General features: G+C 40.4%; 1 protein-coding gene across 1 annotated transcript in view; it reads left to right on the top strand.

The window, feature by feature from the left end:
• Positions 1 to 766: 766 nt before the first annotated feature.
• Positions 767 to 13,397, top strand: part of TIAM2 (T-cell lymphoma invasion and metastasis 2) — a gene marked incomplete at its 5' end in the record, with an annotated part of 98,496 nt that continues 85,865 nt past the window's right edge. Inside the window, 2 exons of the mRNA XM_015415634.1 lie at positions 767 to 952; positions 2,789 to 2,935. Of these exons, the coding sequence (XP_015271120.1) occupies positions 767 to 952; positions 2,789 to 2,935 (333 nt within the window). The remainder of the gene's footprint in view (positions 953 to 2,788; positions 2,936 to 13,397) is intronic.

Raw genomic sequence — 13,397 nt, 5'->3', positions numbered from 1 at the left:
GAAAAATCCCTCCTCTACCTTCAGTTTCTACTGCAGAGATTCTCTGGTTTTACATCAGGCCTTGTTTTTTGCTGTTTTTTCTCCACCATTGGAAATAATAGAGGATGGGGCACCTTCTTTAGGGTCCCATAGAAATGAACCCCCTGGTCCAATTTTATTGAAACTTGGGGCGTCTTTTGAGGAGATGCACCAGAAGTTATAATAGTCCCATTGGGTGTAATGGAGCTGGAAAATATTCGGGATTTGCAAAAAAAACAAAAAAAAAAAAAAACCACTCAAATCTGAATTTCATACCAAAATTGGATTCAGGTTTTTTTTTTTTTTTGAATCCTGAATTTTTTCAGTCCAATATATCCGAATCCAAAAAATCCTGAATCCACTTAGAGACACACCAAAATTTCATCGCACATCCTGCATAAGTTTAGGACTTATTGGAACCCAAAACATAAATGCCAGTTGGTTTGGTATCTTCAGAAATAAATATTGTGGCCCCTGCTAGCACCTCTTGCACACAGTACTGCATCTGTTCAGCAAGGGAATATAATTTATTCCCTCTGTGAATGAATATATATTTAAATCCTGCCCTTCTCCCAACAACTCATTTCTGCCATCCTATGAAGGTACGTTAAGCTGGGAGAGAGTGACTGGCCCCAGATGACCTAACAAGTTTCATGACACAGTGAAGAAGTTAGTGTGGGTCTCCAGATTCTAATTTGACACTCTGTTAAAATTTCTCTTCTAAAATTTCACTTGTTTAACTAAACAGATCCAGCAATGGGAACAGAATCTGGAGAAATTTAATATGGATCTCTTCAGGATGCGCTGTTACCTAGCCAGCTTGCAAGGTGGGGAGTTACCCAATCCAAAGAGTCTTCTGGCTGCTGCAGGTCGCCCTTCAAAAACGACACTAGGAAGGCTTGGCATCTTCTCAGTCTCCTCCTTTCATGCATTGGTAAGCCAGAAAAAGTTTCTATAAAAGCACAATATAAAAATGTGGACATGTCTGTGGCAAGATACTGATGTTTTTCATAACCAGTATTGTTCGGTATTCAGCCAGTAAATTAAAAAGTGTTACAAAAACTGTGAGAAAAAAGAAGCCCGAAACATCTTTTGTTCTACTTCCCCCCTTTTTTTGTTAAAACATCTAGCTTTATGAAGAGTTCTGGAGAACTGAAAACTGTACATACTGTTTTATGCCATTTGGGTTCCTCCGAAACTTCTAAATAGTGGCTTCAGAAGCTGGATTTACCCAGAAGTCCTAGTTTGTGTCCCTTTTCTTGTTTGAACAAAAACTGCTTCAAACATGACTAATTCGTTACAATGAAAGTGTTTCCATGGCACATGTGCCTGCTGCTCTGTTCATTTATTTCTTTTTTCATGTGCTGAATTTGTGTGTGTGGGGGGAGGGGGTGGCATTGTGCCTAACTATGCCCTTCCCTCCACATGTCCACAGTTATGTCAGAAGAGGCACATGGTTTTAAGGGACCCTTCCCTTCCCAAGCTTCCTAAGCATGTAGAAGCTTTCTGCTGAATGCACAAGGTGTGAGGCCACTGAGCATGATCCTACTGAGCTCTCTGTGCATTCAGAATCCAAACAAATGGCTTCTTGTCTGGGAAAGCTGTAATTGACCACAGCTTCCCTGCTCATAGATGTAAGGTGTGTTTGTTTCTAATAAGTAATCTGTGGCCCCGGTCACACGGGCCAGATATCGCGGGGGGGGAGGCATGGCTAATTGCCCCGGAGGAAACTAAAGCATGGCCGCCTGAGCACACGTCCCGGTCGAGGTCCTGTGGTTAGGGGGGAGATGCCAACCAGACGGGTATCCTGCAGCGCGGCACAGAAGCTGCGCCGCGCGATTGCACTAGCAATCGCTCTTTGTGCACACGTGCTGTTGGGCACTATTGCACGACCTGTGGAGACTTGGGAGACAAAAAAACCCCCTTGTGTGCGACGAACAGCACCGGGCGCCGGATGCCACGTAAGTCCACCGGAAACGCGATCAGACGCCCGCCCTTGCCCCGCGGTTTCCGGAAACTAGTACCTCAGAGGTACTAGTTTTTTACTCCGCATCTTCGGCGGGAAGCCTTGGGTTAGCCACGGGAGCTCTACGCTTCCCAGATGTTGCAGTGTGATTGCGGCCGGAAAATCCGCCTACCATCCGTATCGTCAGCGCGGCAAATGCTCCGTGTGACCGCAGCCTGTGTGCAGTTTTTCACTTATGTGTAGGTAATTTTGTTACATTTGAAGCAATAAATCACAAAGAGGTTCCTACTGAAGACAAAGCACTAATGCATTAGGTTGAACAAAATACTACCTTTCATGGGAAAGTCTTATTGATACTTTTATTAAATGAATATGCTATATAACGTTGATCACTGATGTATTTGAAAAAGCATTCTTTAACTGTATTTCAGTCAATTTAAAACGTTACTCTGTTTTCATTGGATGTTTTACGGGATTTTGTGTGTTCTTTTAGTTACTGTTATTTTAAACTGTCAGTTTTAAATTAAATTATAACGAATGTGGTTAAAGAATGCATTTTCAGTACACATTGGTGATCAAGGTTATATTGTTTTGGTACATACGATGGCAGAGTGAACAGGAGGCACACAGCTGTGGATTGTTGAATGAGCTCTGCAACAGGGCAAAGCTTGTTGCCTGAAGTGGTTGTTATTTCTGAGATGAATAGTAACAGCCTTTATTTCTTCCTTCATCGTAGTTCTGTTCTTTTTTTGATTATTTAAAATGTCTGTATTGAAGTTCTTGTTTGTCTCTCACTTTTATTAGGTCTGTTCCAGGGATGAAGCTGCTCTTAGGAAGCGAACACTGTCCCTGTCCCAGAGAGTATGGAGTAAGAAGGGTTTGTTTTCCTCCCTTAAGGGGTTGGACACTCTGGCAAGAAAGGCAAAGGAGAAAAGGCCATCGATAACACAGGTTTTTCTCCCCTCTTTGTTCATTTTTTTTTTAAAGAAAGAATTAGATCAATTAACCTAAAATTAACTTGTTAGAGATGAAATAACTATTTGAATTAATTGATCAGCATCAAAATAGACTTCTGCCACAAACAATGGTGTGAGGAAAACTGCCTTCTGTGTACTAGCAGGTATTCACTTGACCTCTACTACAGGTAAGGCAGTCAAGTGAATGCCTGCTGGTATGCAGCAAAGAGCACATGTGTATTTCAGGTGCATGAGGAGATGGTTTGGGGAGTTCCCAGTGAGATGTTTTTGAGAGTTTCTGCAGTTACCATGAGAGAGATAGTTCTGAGAGTTGCCAGTGAGAGATATCAGGGCCTGGATCAGATGTTCTCTTGGAATTTTTCTTCACTGATATCTCACACCCAATTTGGTTTTGTGTGTGTAACTATTGGGAGAAGCCTTAGTATCTCTCTTTGTCTCTCTCTCCCCACTCTGTCCTTTGGGGTAATATGGGGAACACATCTTAAGTGTCTTCCTCTAATTTTTCTGCAGGCCTGCCTACTTGCAAGTTGGGGAGGGGCCGTAGCTCAAAGGTAGAGTATTTATTTGGCATGCAGAAGGCCCCAGGTTCACTCCCCAGCATCTCCTGTTGAAAGAATCAGATATAGGTAATGTGTGAGATCTCTGGTTGAAACTCTGGAGAGCTGCGGTCAGCCTGAGTAGATAATACTGACCTTGATGAATTAATGGTCTGATTCAGTATAAGGCAGCTTCACGTGTGTTCATGTGTTCATATAAGCACAATGGAGTGGATCCTTCCCCTATGCTCCCACTCCACTGAGCAAAATTTGAAGCCTTTCTCCAGATTATGGAGGCCTCCTAATTTAAGAAGCTTTGAAGTGGTCTGTTGAACTGAACTGAATGAACTACATTCAGTTTAAAGTGTTCAAGTATCTCCAAAAGGGTAGAGTCACGTATTAGGCAGTAAGAGAAAAGTGAAAGGTTATGGAAAGAGAACATAGCTAGTACAAGTAATGTAACATTTTATTAGGGTTGAGAATTCACCAGCAACATATAGATTGTCTCTCATTAGCTCCAGATATGTAATGAAACATGAAAAGAAAAAGCCCACCTTGACCAAGTTTACTATAACTATAAATTACTGGCACCTTGTGGTTTTTTAAATTTTGCATTGAGCAAGGAAGAGATTTCTATTTAGCTTTTTCATAGTTATTCCTCTAATAAGCTTAAATTTATTACAAAGCCAAACTTTGCAGATTTAGTTTATATTAGTTTGGTTATCACCTCTTAGGCTAATGCATTTATCAGTTACAGCTCTACATTAGCTTAGCAACTGAACATTGCTCACGGTCTTCAGCCTAGGATAATTTTGTTTGCCTTTTCATGCTACAGTTTCAATGCTGTAGATTAATATGCCTTTTTTTAAAGGTTAAATGGGTACTTTTACAGTCTGATGCTTAGCACATTGATTCAGTACTGTGCACCTATAAAGATGTGCTTTTTTAGATGCATCGAGATAATTCCTGGGGGGGAGTTATCATAGAAGAGCATTAGAGGGATGAAATGTCTCATTTTGTCATCGTCCCCTCCAGGCTCAATCTGCGATATATAGGATTTCCAGTCCAATCAAGATGTATTTATTTATTTAGATTGTAACTTAGCAGAATGCTTAGCAAACAGTATTAGCTATACGCCAACAGTATGTGCCCTACTTATCAACAGGCCTCTTTCACATTGAAAAGTTTTGGACCAAAATACTTCCCAAGCCAAACACAAGATGTTGGGAGTTCCATACTGGAAGTTTCATGTATAAAACCACCTTTTAAGTCATCAGTGTGCAGGATTCTGCTTCGGATTTGGATTGTAGTGTGGGTAGGGGTGTAAATCCTTCTCCCTGGTGCTGATTTCCTAACCAAGGATGGCCTCATGGAGCTGCTTTTTATCCTATTGAGGCAAACAGACGAGTTTGGGGTCCTGTGTTCCAGCTATTTGAAAGGGGAAAAAAGATGCTTGGGAGCTCTGTATGCAGTATTGCATCATCTTTTTGCTTCTTAGGCATTGGCTTGGATCGAGAAAAGTGGATGCAGTGAGTCATCACTAATAACTTGGGCTTTTCATGCAGGTGCCGTAATGTTCCATAATATTTCAGTGGCAGTATAAGCAGTATAAGCATGTGGCAGGAATTATTCTTTGGTCTTCTTTGTACACCGTATATGATAATCATTCAATACACGCACTCTTGAATATGAGTATTCTTAGTTTTGCGAACCATTCAAGACTGTACCTTGCATCCCACCTAAAAATCTGTGCGTTTGGAAGGCTGTCCATCTGTTGAACATACCTTCCTTGGCTATTCCTCTCTCTGTAACTCCAAACGTTCCCTAAAATGCTGCTCCTGGTGGGTGGAGGGACCCTCAGGAATAATTTCGGGAGAGTTGGAAATTTGCTGCGAGAGGGGGTCTCCACCCCCTCCACCTGCAGAACGTCTAGATGGAATCCAAGCCTATCTTTAAACACCACAAAACTGTAACAATAACCCTTGGAATATATTTAAGGTTGGCTCCCCTTACTTGCCACACCAAGTTACTAAAAAATAAAGAGGGGTCTTGTGGCATTGTACTGAATCATGAGTGAACTCGGAACTCTGAGTGTAGGTGCTGATGAGAAGGCAAAGTCATCAAGGCCAGGTGACAGCCACGGCAGGCACTGGAACAGCAGAGATGGGTGGGGAAAAGGATGAGAACAGCCTGGGGATCTCTCATCAACATGGCATTCTTGAAAAGTTTGTCCACTACAGAGTCTGTTCTGTAACTGTTTCCCTATTAGTTGACTGCATCATTTTATACCCCAACAAAGCTAGGCTTGTGCCAAATGGCAAGCAGGCCTATACCTTGGCATACATGAGAGAGGGAATTTTATGTTTGCCTCCTTGAACTCCTTGGAGGATGGGGAGGATAAAAATTAGATAAATGAATATGTAGGATGAGGGTCCCATAGTTTATTATCGCTTGCAGCAGACCTAATTGTGTATGAGTAATGCACATATAAAACTGGTACAGCCTCTGCTTTAAACATTAATAAAGGGGCATGGATTTTTAAATATATTTACTCCAGTCAGTTACTTAATGGAAGAGATGGGAAGCTGCATTATATGTGGTTCCTTAGGATTGTTATCTATTCCTTTGATGTTCATAGTAGCAAATTGTTTTGAAAGGTCATAAATATGGTAATTTAACTATCACTGATGGGGCATGGTAAAGCAAAGTTGAATAAAATGTTCTACAGAAGCATATGCCAAGCATGAAATGTCAGCAAGGAAGTCCTATGTTTACAAATCTGATGGGGGAAAATGCTTTTAAATAAGCAAGCTCTAATATCAGACTTGATTATGTAACTCGATGGGAGGCTGCTCTTAATGATAATTTGGTGCAAAATATGGCAGCTAAGAGTCCGCAATGTAAAACTTGACTGCTGGTGAATATATCTAGATGAGCAAATGGTCAAGTGGGTGCCTGAGACATACTTCTCACGAAGCCTTGAGAAACCTCTCTGCTGTTCACATTTTTTGGATGTTCATGGGGTGATTCTTACACAATAATGTTGTGCTTCTGTGGCTGTCCATCTGCTAGTGTTTAGGGAAAGGAAGCTGTGGAAAACAGCTCAGTTGCATGTTAACAGTGATTAGCAAGAATCTCAAAGTCCTGAGCACAGTGGATCACTTAGAACCACAGATTCAGTTCCATAACTAATGATATTTAGTACGATATAAACAATAATCAGGAGCAAATCAGAAAATAAAACATAAACAGTTCTCACATTATCTCTTGGCAGCTTCTCACATGTTCTGTGTGGTGTTGTCATATGCGGAAATGACAGTTCTGCTGGTAACAGTTGCAGAAATCCTCCCCCCAGTATTATATCATTCAGGGTATTAGGAGGTGTGCAGGGTTTTAAAACTTGCTTCAAAATTTGGTCAGTGTTCACTGTAGATGAAGGGCTGGTGATGTGAATTCATGCAACTGGGGAAGTGTTGGGGTATGAAGCATTTGACCTTGTGGCTAGCTCCCCAGGTCTTAAACATTACAAGAGATTGGGAATCTTATAAGTACAGCAGCACTTAAATACTATACATATAAAAGCTGCTGGTGAAGAACACCCCCCTAAATGGAGATATGTGCATTGTCCAGCAGAGAGAACTCCTGAGCCAGCTCATTGTCAGCACACTCTTTGGGTTAGCTGTTGTTACTCAGATTCAGATTCTTAAAGGAGAAGATCCTGGCTGTTTGAGAACATCATTAATGAATTTATGTAGTAATGAGCAAACATTTGTATTGTTGTTAAATGGTTGTCCGCTTGACCACATATTCCAAACTCATGGGTGGGTAAAAGAGCAGGTTGTCATAGCAGAGTAATAAAAAACCTGCTGTTGATCATTTTAGTTTGGGAGATAAAATGAATTGGTTTGGTGAACAGTGAACTGATATTCTCCGGCAGCATGGCTTTGTAAAACCTTTACCTGGAATGTGTTTTTGGGAGTTGGGGCTGCTGTTTTCCTGTGACGCAAACGAGCAAGGAGAAGGTTGCTAATGATATAATCAACCAAACATACGAAAGCAAGCTTAAAGAATGTAAACAAAATCTGTTTTTTACAAAAATATAGTGACTCTCATGCAAAGTACAAAGCGTGTTATTACATTAAAAGACATACAAATACAAGCGGGACATAAACCCTGCTGTAACGGTCTACACTGCCATTTCTCCCTATGCACACAGATCTCACTTGAGAAATATATAATTAAAGATTTTGCAGTTGTTCAACTTTACCTATCTGTAGTTCTATATCTTTTCCTCTTTGTTTGCACACAAAACAGTTACACCACACAGTGGGGAATTTATAATTTAACCTATGCATTTCTTTTACTTAGATTTTTGACTCAGCTAGTGGACATGGATTTACTGGAACTCAGCTGCCTCAGAATTCCAGTAATTCTACTGAGGTAAGATAAACTAACTTTTGCTCTGGGCACTGACTTAATGTACTTCTTGATTCATGTCATATGAAAAATATAAAGCAGGAGGAAAGTTGGTGTTTGGCCTGACTCCGAAGGGGTGGGGGCTTATTGCTTCTTTTCCCACACAAGGTTCTGAAAGAGTTCACTGAAGGCGCTTAAATATTTATTTGTGTATCTTGCATCAGTGTGGTGTTGTCATACAATTTTGTACCATGGATGTTGTTCAAACTATGCATTTTCCCCTCTAGACATACATACTGGTGTCTGTCATGGGACAGGTCATATCCCCAGGCAGTGGGCTCAAATGCTGTGTTTCTGTGTACCAGTGTTTTTCAAATTTGTCTACTTTCAAAGGAGTTTTTTCTGCTTCAACCTCTCTGCCAAAGAAAACTTGAGTTCCTGTCATGGGAATCCTTGTGCTTTCCAGAGGATTCAGGGGCCCAGATTTGGTTCATACAATTTACACTATCTGTCTTATGATGCCTGTTATGCCATACATTGCAGGGGAAATCAGCTGTTAGTGGGCAAGCCATCTTTATCAGGAACTCCTGATAAAGCATCTGAGCAACCCCAGGGTTATCCAGAACATTTGAAAACCACTGCAGTCTCGCATTGCAATTATTAAGTTTAGACCAACTTTTTTATTGAGCCCCAAATGGATTTCAGTACTTGTATAAGTGGCCCGAGAAGACACAGGACTGGAAAACCCTAGGCAAGCCAGTCAAACTTGAACCAAGGTACAGCTGTGTTCTGGTAAGTTTCAGATGGTGTACTCTCAACTCTTGACAAAAATACAATGTCCAGCATCTCTGGGATGAATATATCTCCTCTTCTCTCCCAGTAGTATACGGGATTCCTCTTCAGTTCTCTTTATTTTAGTATCTCTGTTTGCCTTACTGGCAGGGCTTTTTTCTGGGGGAGCGTGCTGGAGTTCCAGAACCCCTTCAATAAAATTCTTTTTAAAATGTTTTAAAGTTCACGAGTTTTCAGTATACAGATTGAAAACTTCATTTCCCTCTTGAGAGTTCCGGCACATCTTTCTTTTCTTTTTTAAAGCCCTGCTTACTGGCACATGGTTTGGTGGTTAGAGCACCAAAACTGGGACTTTGGTATCTTGGGTTTAGCTCAAGTTTAGCTTTATTCCTTATCTGGTCTCCATTTTTAAGTCAGGAATGGTGCTTCTGTATCAAAGACTCAGCTCTTTTTCTAAGGGGATTTGCAGACACGTGCACTGATGGATATTCCAGTATTTGATCAGTGCTTAGTGAGCAGCCCTAGGGAGATACTTTACCCATTCAGTCAGGGGATGTGGGAGAACGTTGTCCAGCACTTAACTAGCTGTATGCAATGTTTTCTTTTCCCTCTCTGTTTTATTGGCTGTACGGTAAGAGAAAGGCTACCCTTCCTAGTGTTTCCTCTGGAACTGCATGATCTCTATAATATGGTCATATTAAAATATAAATGTCTTATATGATTATAGTACTGCTGTCTAAAGACATGTTCTTGAGTAGCTTAGTAATCAGTTCTAAGTGAGAAGCTAGAGAGTCCCAGATGGAGATTTGTATAGAAATCCCCTCCTCACAATAAATTGTAATGTGCTTGTAACATTTATTTAAGTAGTAGAAAGACATTTTCCCTCCCAGCTTTCACCAATGCTGTTGTCACTATCTCCTTTTGTGACAACTAAATTGAGTAGCTTCTAAAGATTTAACAGTATATTTGAGAAACCTTTCAAAGTTTATTCAGTAATTCTAGACATTATCAAATGTGTATTGGAGTTATTACCCCCTCCTACACTATCTTAGTTTTGCTTTTGGGAAACACAATGTCTGCTCTATTACAAGATATAAGTTGAGAAATTAGCACAATTTACAAATAAAGTTTTTTCCCACTCTCTCGGAAGGCATTAAAAGATTGTTTTGCATAGAGGCTTGAACCTATTTACAATTATATCATTCCAAGCTTGGCTGGAGTTCTTTCGCTTCCGTTTTCCATAATCAATAATGTGCTGTGCTCCTTGATACCTGGTGCTCTTTTTGTTTGTTTTATTTTGGTAGTAGATCACTTTTGAGTTTATGATCAAATTTAAAACTGCTTTTTAAAAAGATGGAAAACTGCCCCAAACAGTTTATCAGGTAAAGATTAAAGTTATATTTAATTGAACTTCTTGTACCTCTGGCTGTTTGGATTCATGTGACTGTAGTGTTTAAACAAGGTCAATAAGTGTAAATGTACAGTGGTAGCATTTTAAACTTCAGAGTTTGTCACCTGTCTTGGAACTTTAAGCCTTGTTTTCCTATTGTGATCCTCTTCATCCTGACAACAAAAATGGCTGCACAAACTGTATTTTTTTAAAAAAAAAAATTGATCACAAGCCCAGCAGTTCAGTGAACAGATGGAAAACTGATAATTTATCACAAGACTGGATTTGAGGCGAGTTGTCCCTTCTGTGGAACTTGCTTTCCTGTACAAGCTGCTAGCCTTATATCTGTTACATTAATAAGATTGAGTATTGTGTCCTTTTAAACGTTTTAAATAGTTGAATAGCAGTAACTGTAGCTTTGCAGAGTTTTCTACAGTTGTGGTGTCTTATCCAACGGCTGCAGAAGTGATTCATCATAGCTTGCAAAACCGTTGAGGTTGGAAGTAAGCCTGTTTTATTAGGAAATTCTGAAGAAAAAATAATAAAATCAGACCTTTACAAGAGACTTCCCAATGAGTTCAGTGAAGCACAGCCCCGTTAAATGTTCCATGCAGGTTTTCTGAGGTGTTTCATATGAAAATAGTGACAAACAAAGGCAGGAAAACCATTAAGTAACCAGCTGCTCTTCAAGCAACACCATGGTATAACATGCTGCAGTCTACAACCCTGGCATCTGTCTCTGGAAAACTGAATGTGCTGTCAAAGTTCTATGTGGCACTGAATGAATAAAGTTATTGTGGTATTAGTCACTGTGTAGGCATAGCTGGAAAAAAACCTTTCCGTTTCTAAGATGGAAAATGTGGATGGAACAACCATCTCTTGAACACAACCAGTGCAATATAACCGCCAAAACTTTTAAAAGTAGTTATCCACAGTCACGGTAAACCTAAAAACATTGTTTGCTGCTTGTAGAGATTCAAGACTTTGCTGCTGTTAGGCAAGAAATGTGTTATTAGAGCACATCAGAGCAACTCCGGTTTGCCGTTACGTCTGAATGCAAGCGTCTGGCAAGGTGGCGCTTGTTTTCTCCCTACAAACCTGCTCAACCATGGTTTGATACCTTATTTTAAATCCTTGGGTCTGTCTGTTTTTCTGTGGGGGGGAGGACAAATTCCAGTTTGCTCAGGCACTTGCATTCTGATGACACATGGCAAGCTGGAGTTTGATTTAAGGCTTTCCAAACCAGCAAGAATTCAATCCTACTGTGTGCATGGAGGGAGGAATGATGGAGCACACAGGGATGGTTCATAAGCTGGGTCCATCACAAGCAGAGGTTTGATGTGACATCTAAAGGTGAACCAACTGTGGTGCAAAGCTGAGCCCACATTTCTGCCGTATGAAAACAAGTGCCTTAAAACACAGTGTGTGTGCAAACCACTTCTACCACAGTTTAGATGGCTAATGTTAAGCCAGAATTATACTGTTCTTCAGTAACACATGTTGAATAATTTGTCCGTGAAAGTGTTCCCATCTCTAATGTGAACCTAGCCCTTGTTTAGAAATAATCTGAATATATTTGCAGCACTTAAAAATAAAATGGTTGGATCCAAAGAACCATGAGCAGAAGAAATATAGCAAGTTGCATTATTTGGAAAGTCATGAGGAAGTTTCCATGCAGGAGTATAACAAGTACGATAGCCATTCTTACGCTCGTGTCTGGCCAAAATGTTGCATGAGTGGAGGAAGCTTATTTGGATTTTATTGTGCTTTTCAGTTTTCTAGTGCGTAGTATAAAATCATCTTTCTGTATCTTGATGTAGAAGAGCTTTGGATCCAGCTTAACCCAAACAATTCTACCTTTCAAAAAATGTTTTTGGTTTTATTCTGGCAAGTGGGGAGGTTTGTTAGCTAAAGATGGTTCATAAGCTGGGTCCATCACAAGCAGAGGTTTGATGTGACATCTAAAGGTGAACCAACTGTGGTGCAAAGCTGAGCCCACATTCCTGCCATATGAAAACAAGTGCCTTAAAACACAGTGTGTGTGCAAACCACTTCTACCACAGTTTAGATGGCTAATGTTAAGCCAGAATTATACTGTTCTTCAGTAACACATGTTGAATAATTTGTCCGTGAAAGTGTTCCCATCTCTAATGTGAACCTAGCCCTTGTTTAAAAATAATCTGAATATATTTGCAGCACTTAAAAATAAAATGGTTGGATCCAAAGAACCATGAGCAGAAGAAATATAGCAAGTTGCATTATTTGGAAAGTCATGAGGCAGTTTCCATGCAGGAGTATAACAAGTACGATAGCCATTCTTACGCTCGTGTCTGGCCAAAATGTTGCATGAGTGGAGAAAGCTTATTTGGATTTTATTGTGCTTTTCAGTTTTCTAATGCGTAGTATAAAATCATCTTTCTGTATCTTGATGTAGAAGAGCTTTGGATCCAGCTTAACCCAAACAATTCTACCTTTCAAAAAATGTTTTTGGTTTTATTCTGGCAAGCGGGGAGGTTTGTTACCTAAAGAGGGGTAACCACAGCTTGTATGCCTGCTTAAGGCTGCTTTCAGGAATTGATTATAATCAACGTTAAACTGATGTCCATGAACCCAATCCATTGTTGAATGTGTGCATGTGCCTCCCTTCTTCCTATCTCATGCATATTATGAAAAACTGTGGTTTCCATAGGGGGACAGGCTTTCCATTTTCCCCTATGCCTTTCTCCTCATATCTCCTAAATGAAAATTGCTAGAGACTTTTAAAATGAAAGCTGGGAATTCAGGGGACCTCTTGGCACATATTCTTACGGTGCTATATTGATACAATAGTCAACTGTTGATTTTTTAAAAATAGCCCCCTGGGGGCAGGGGAGGGAAATGACCACTGCAGGGACAGCATCAGGGAAAATGACTGCTATGTAGGTGGGAAAATCTGAATTTTTCACACCCATTTGACAGCCATCCAGGCTTCCCCAAAATTTTGCAGCAAAGCAGGCTTGGGAAAAGATCAGAGAAAAGCTGCATAAAGTCAAGGAGGGGCATGAGTATACCACAAGTTGAAGGTAAATAAATAAACAATGCTGTGGGGAAGCCCGATAAAAACTAACTTTCGGAAGCATGGAATCCGGGAGAAAGAACCCATGTGGAAATGTCAGGATACCGATTAGTAAGTAACTGTAGCTATCCATGACATGCAGATCTATTTTTTGCAGATTAACCGGAGTTAAGGCTCTCCTGCTTCCTCAACCCCTCAAATTCTAACAAGAGTTTAATGTGGGCTTCCAATCCTGCGTGCGTATGTC

The sequence above is a fragment of the Gekko japonicus genome, unplaced genomic scaffold, assembly GCF_001447785.1.
Source record: "Gekko japonicus isolate JY-2015 unplaced genomic scaffold, Gekko_japonicus_V1.1 scaffold3127, whole genome shotgun sequence".
NCBI classification, from domain to species: Eukaryota; Metazoa; Chordata; class Lepidosauria; order Squamata; family Gekkonidae; genus Gekko; species Gekko japonicus.
This window is presented reverse-complemented; position numbering and strand designations above follow the sequence as displayed.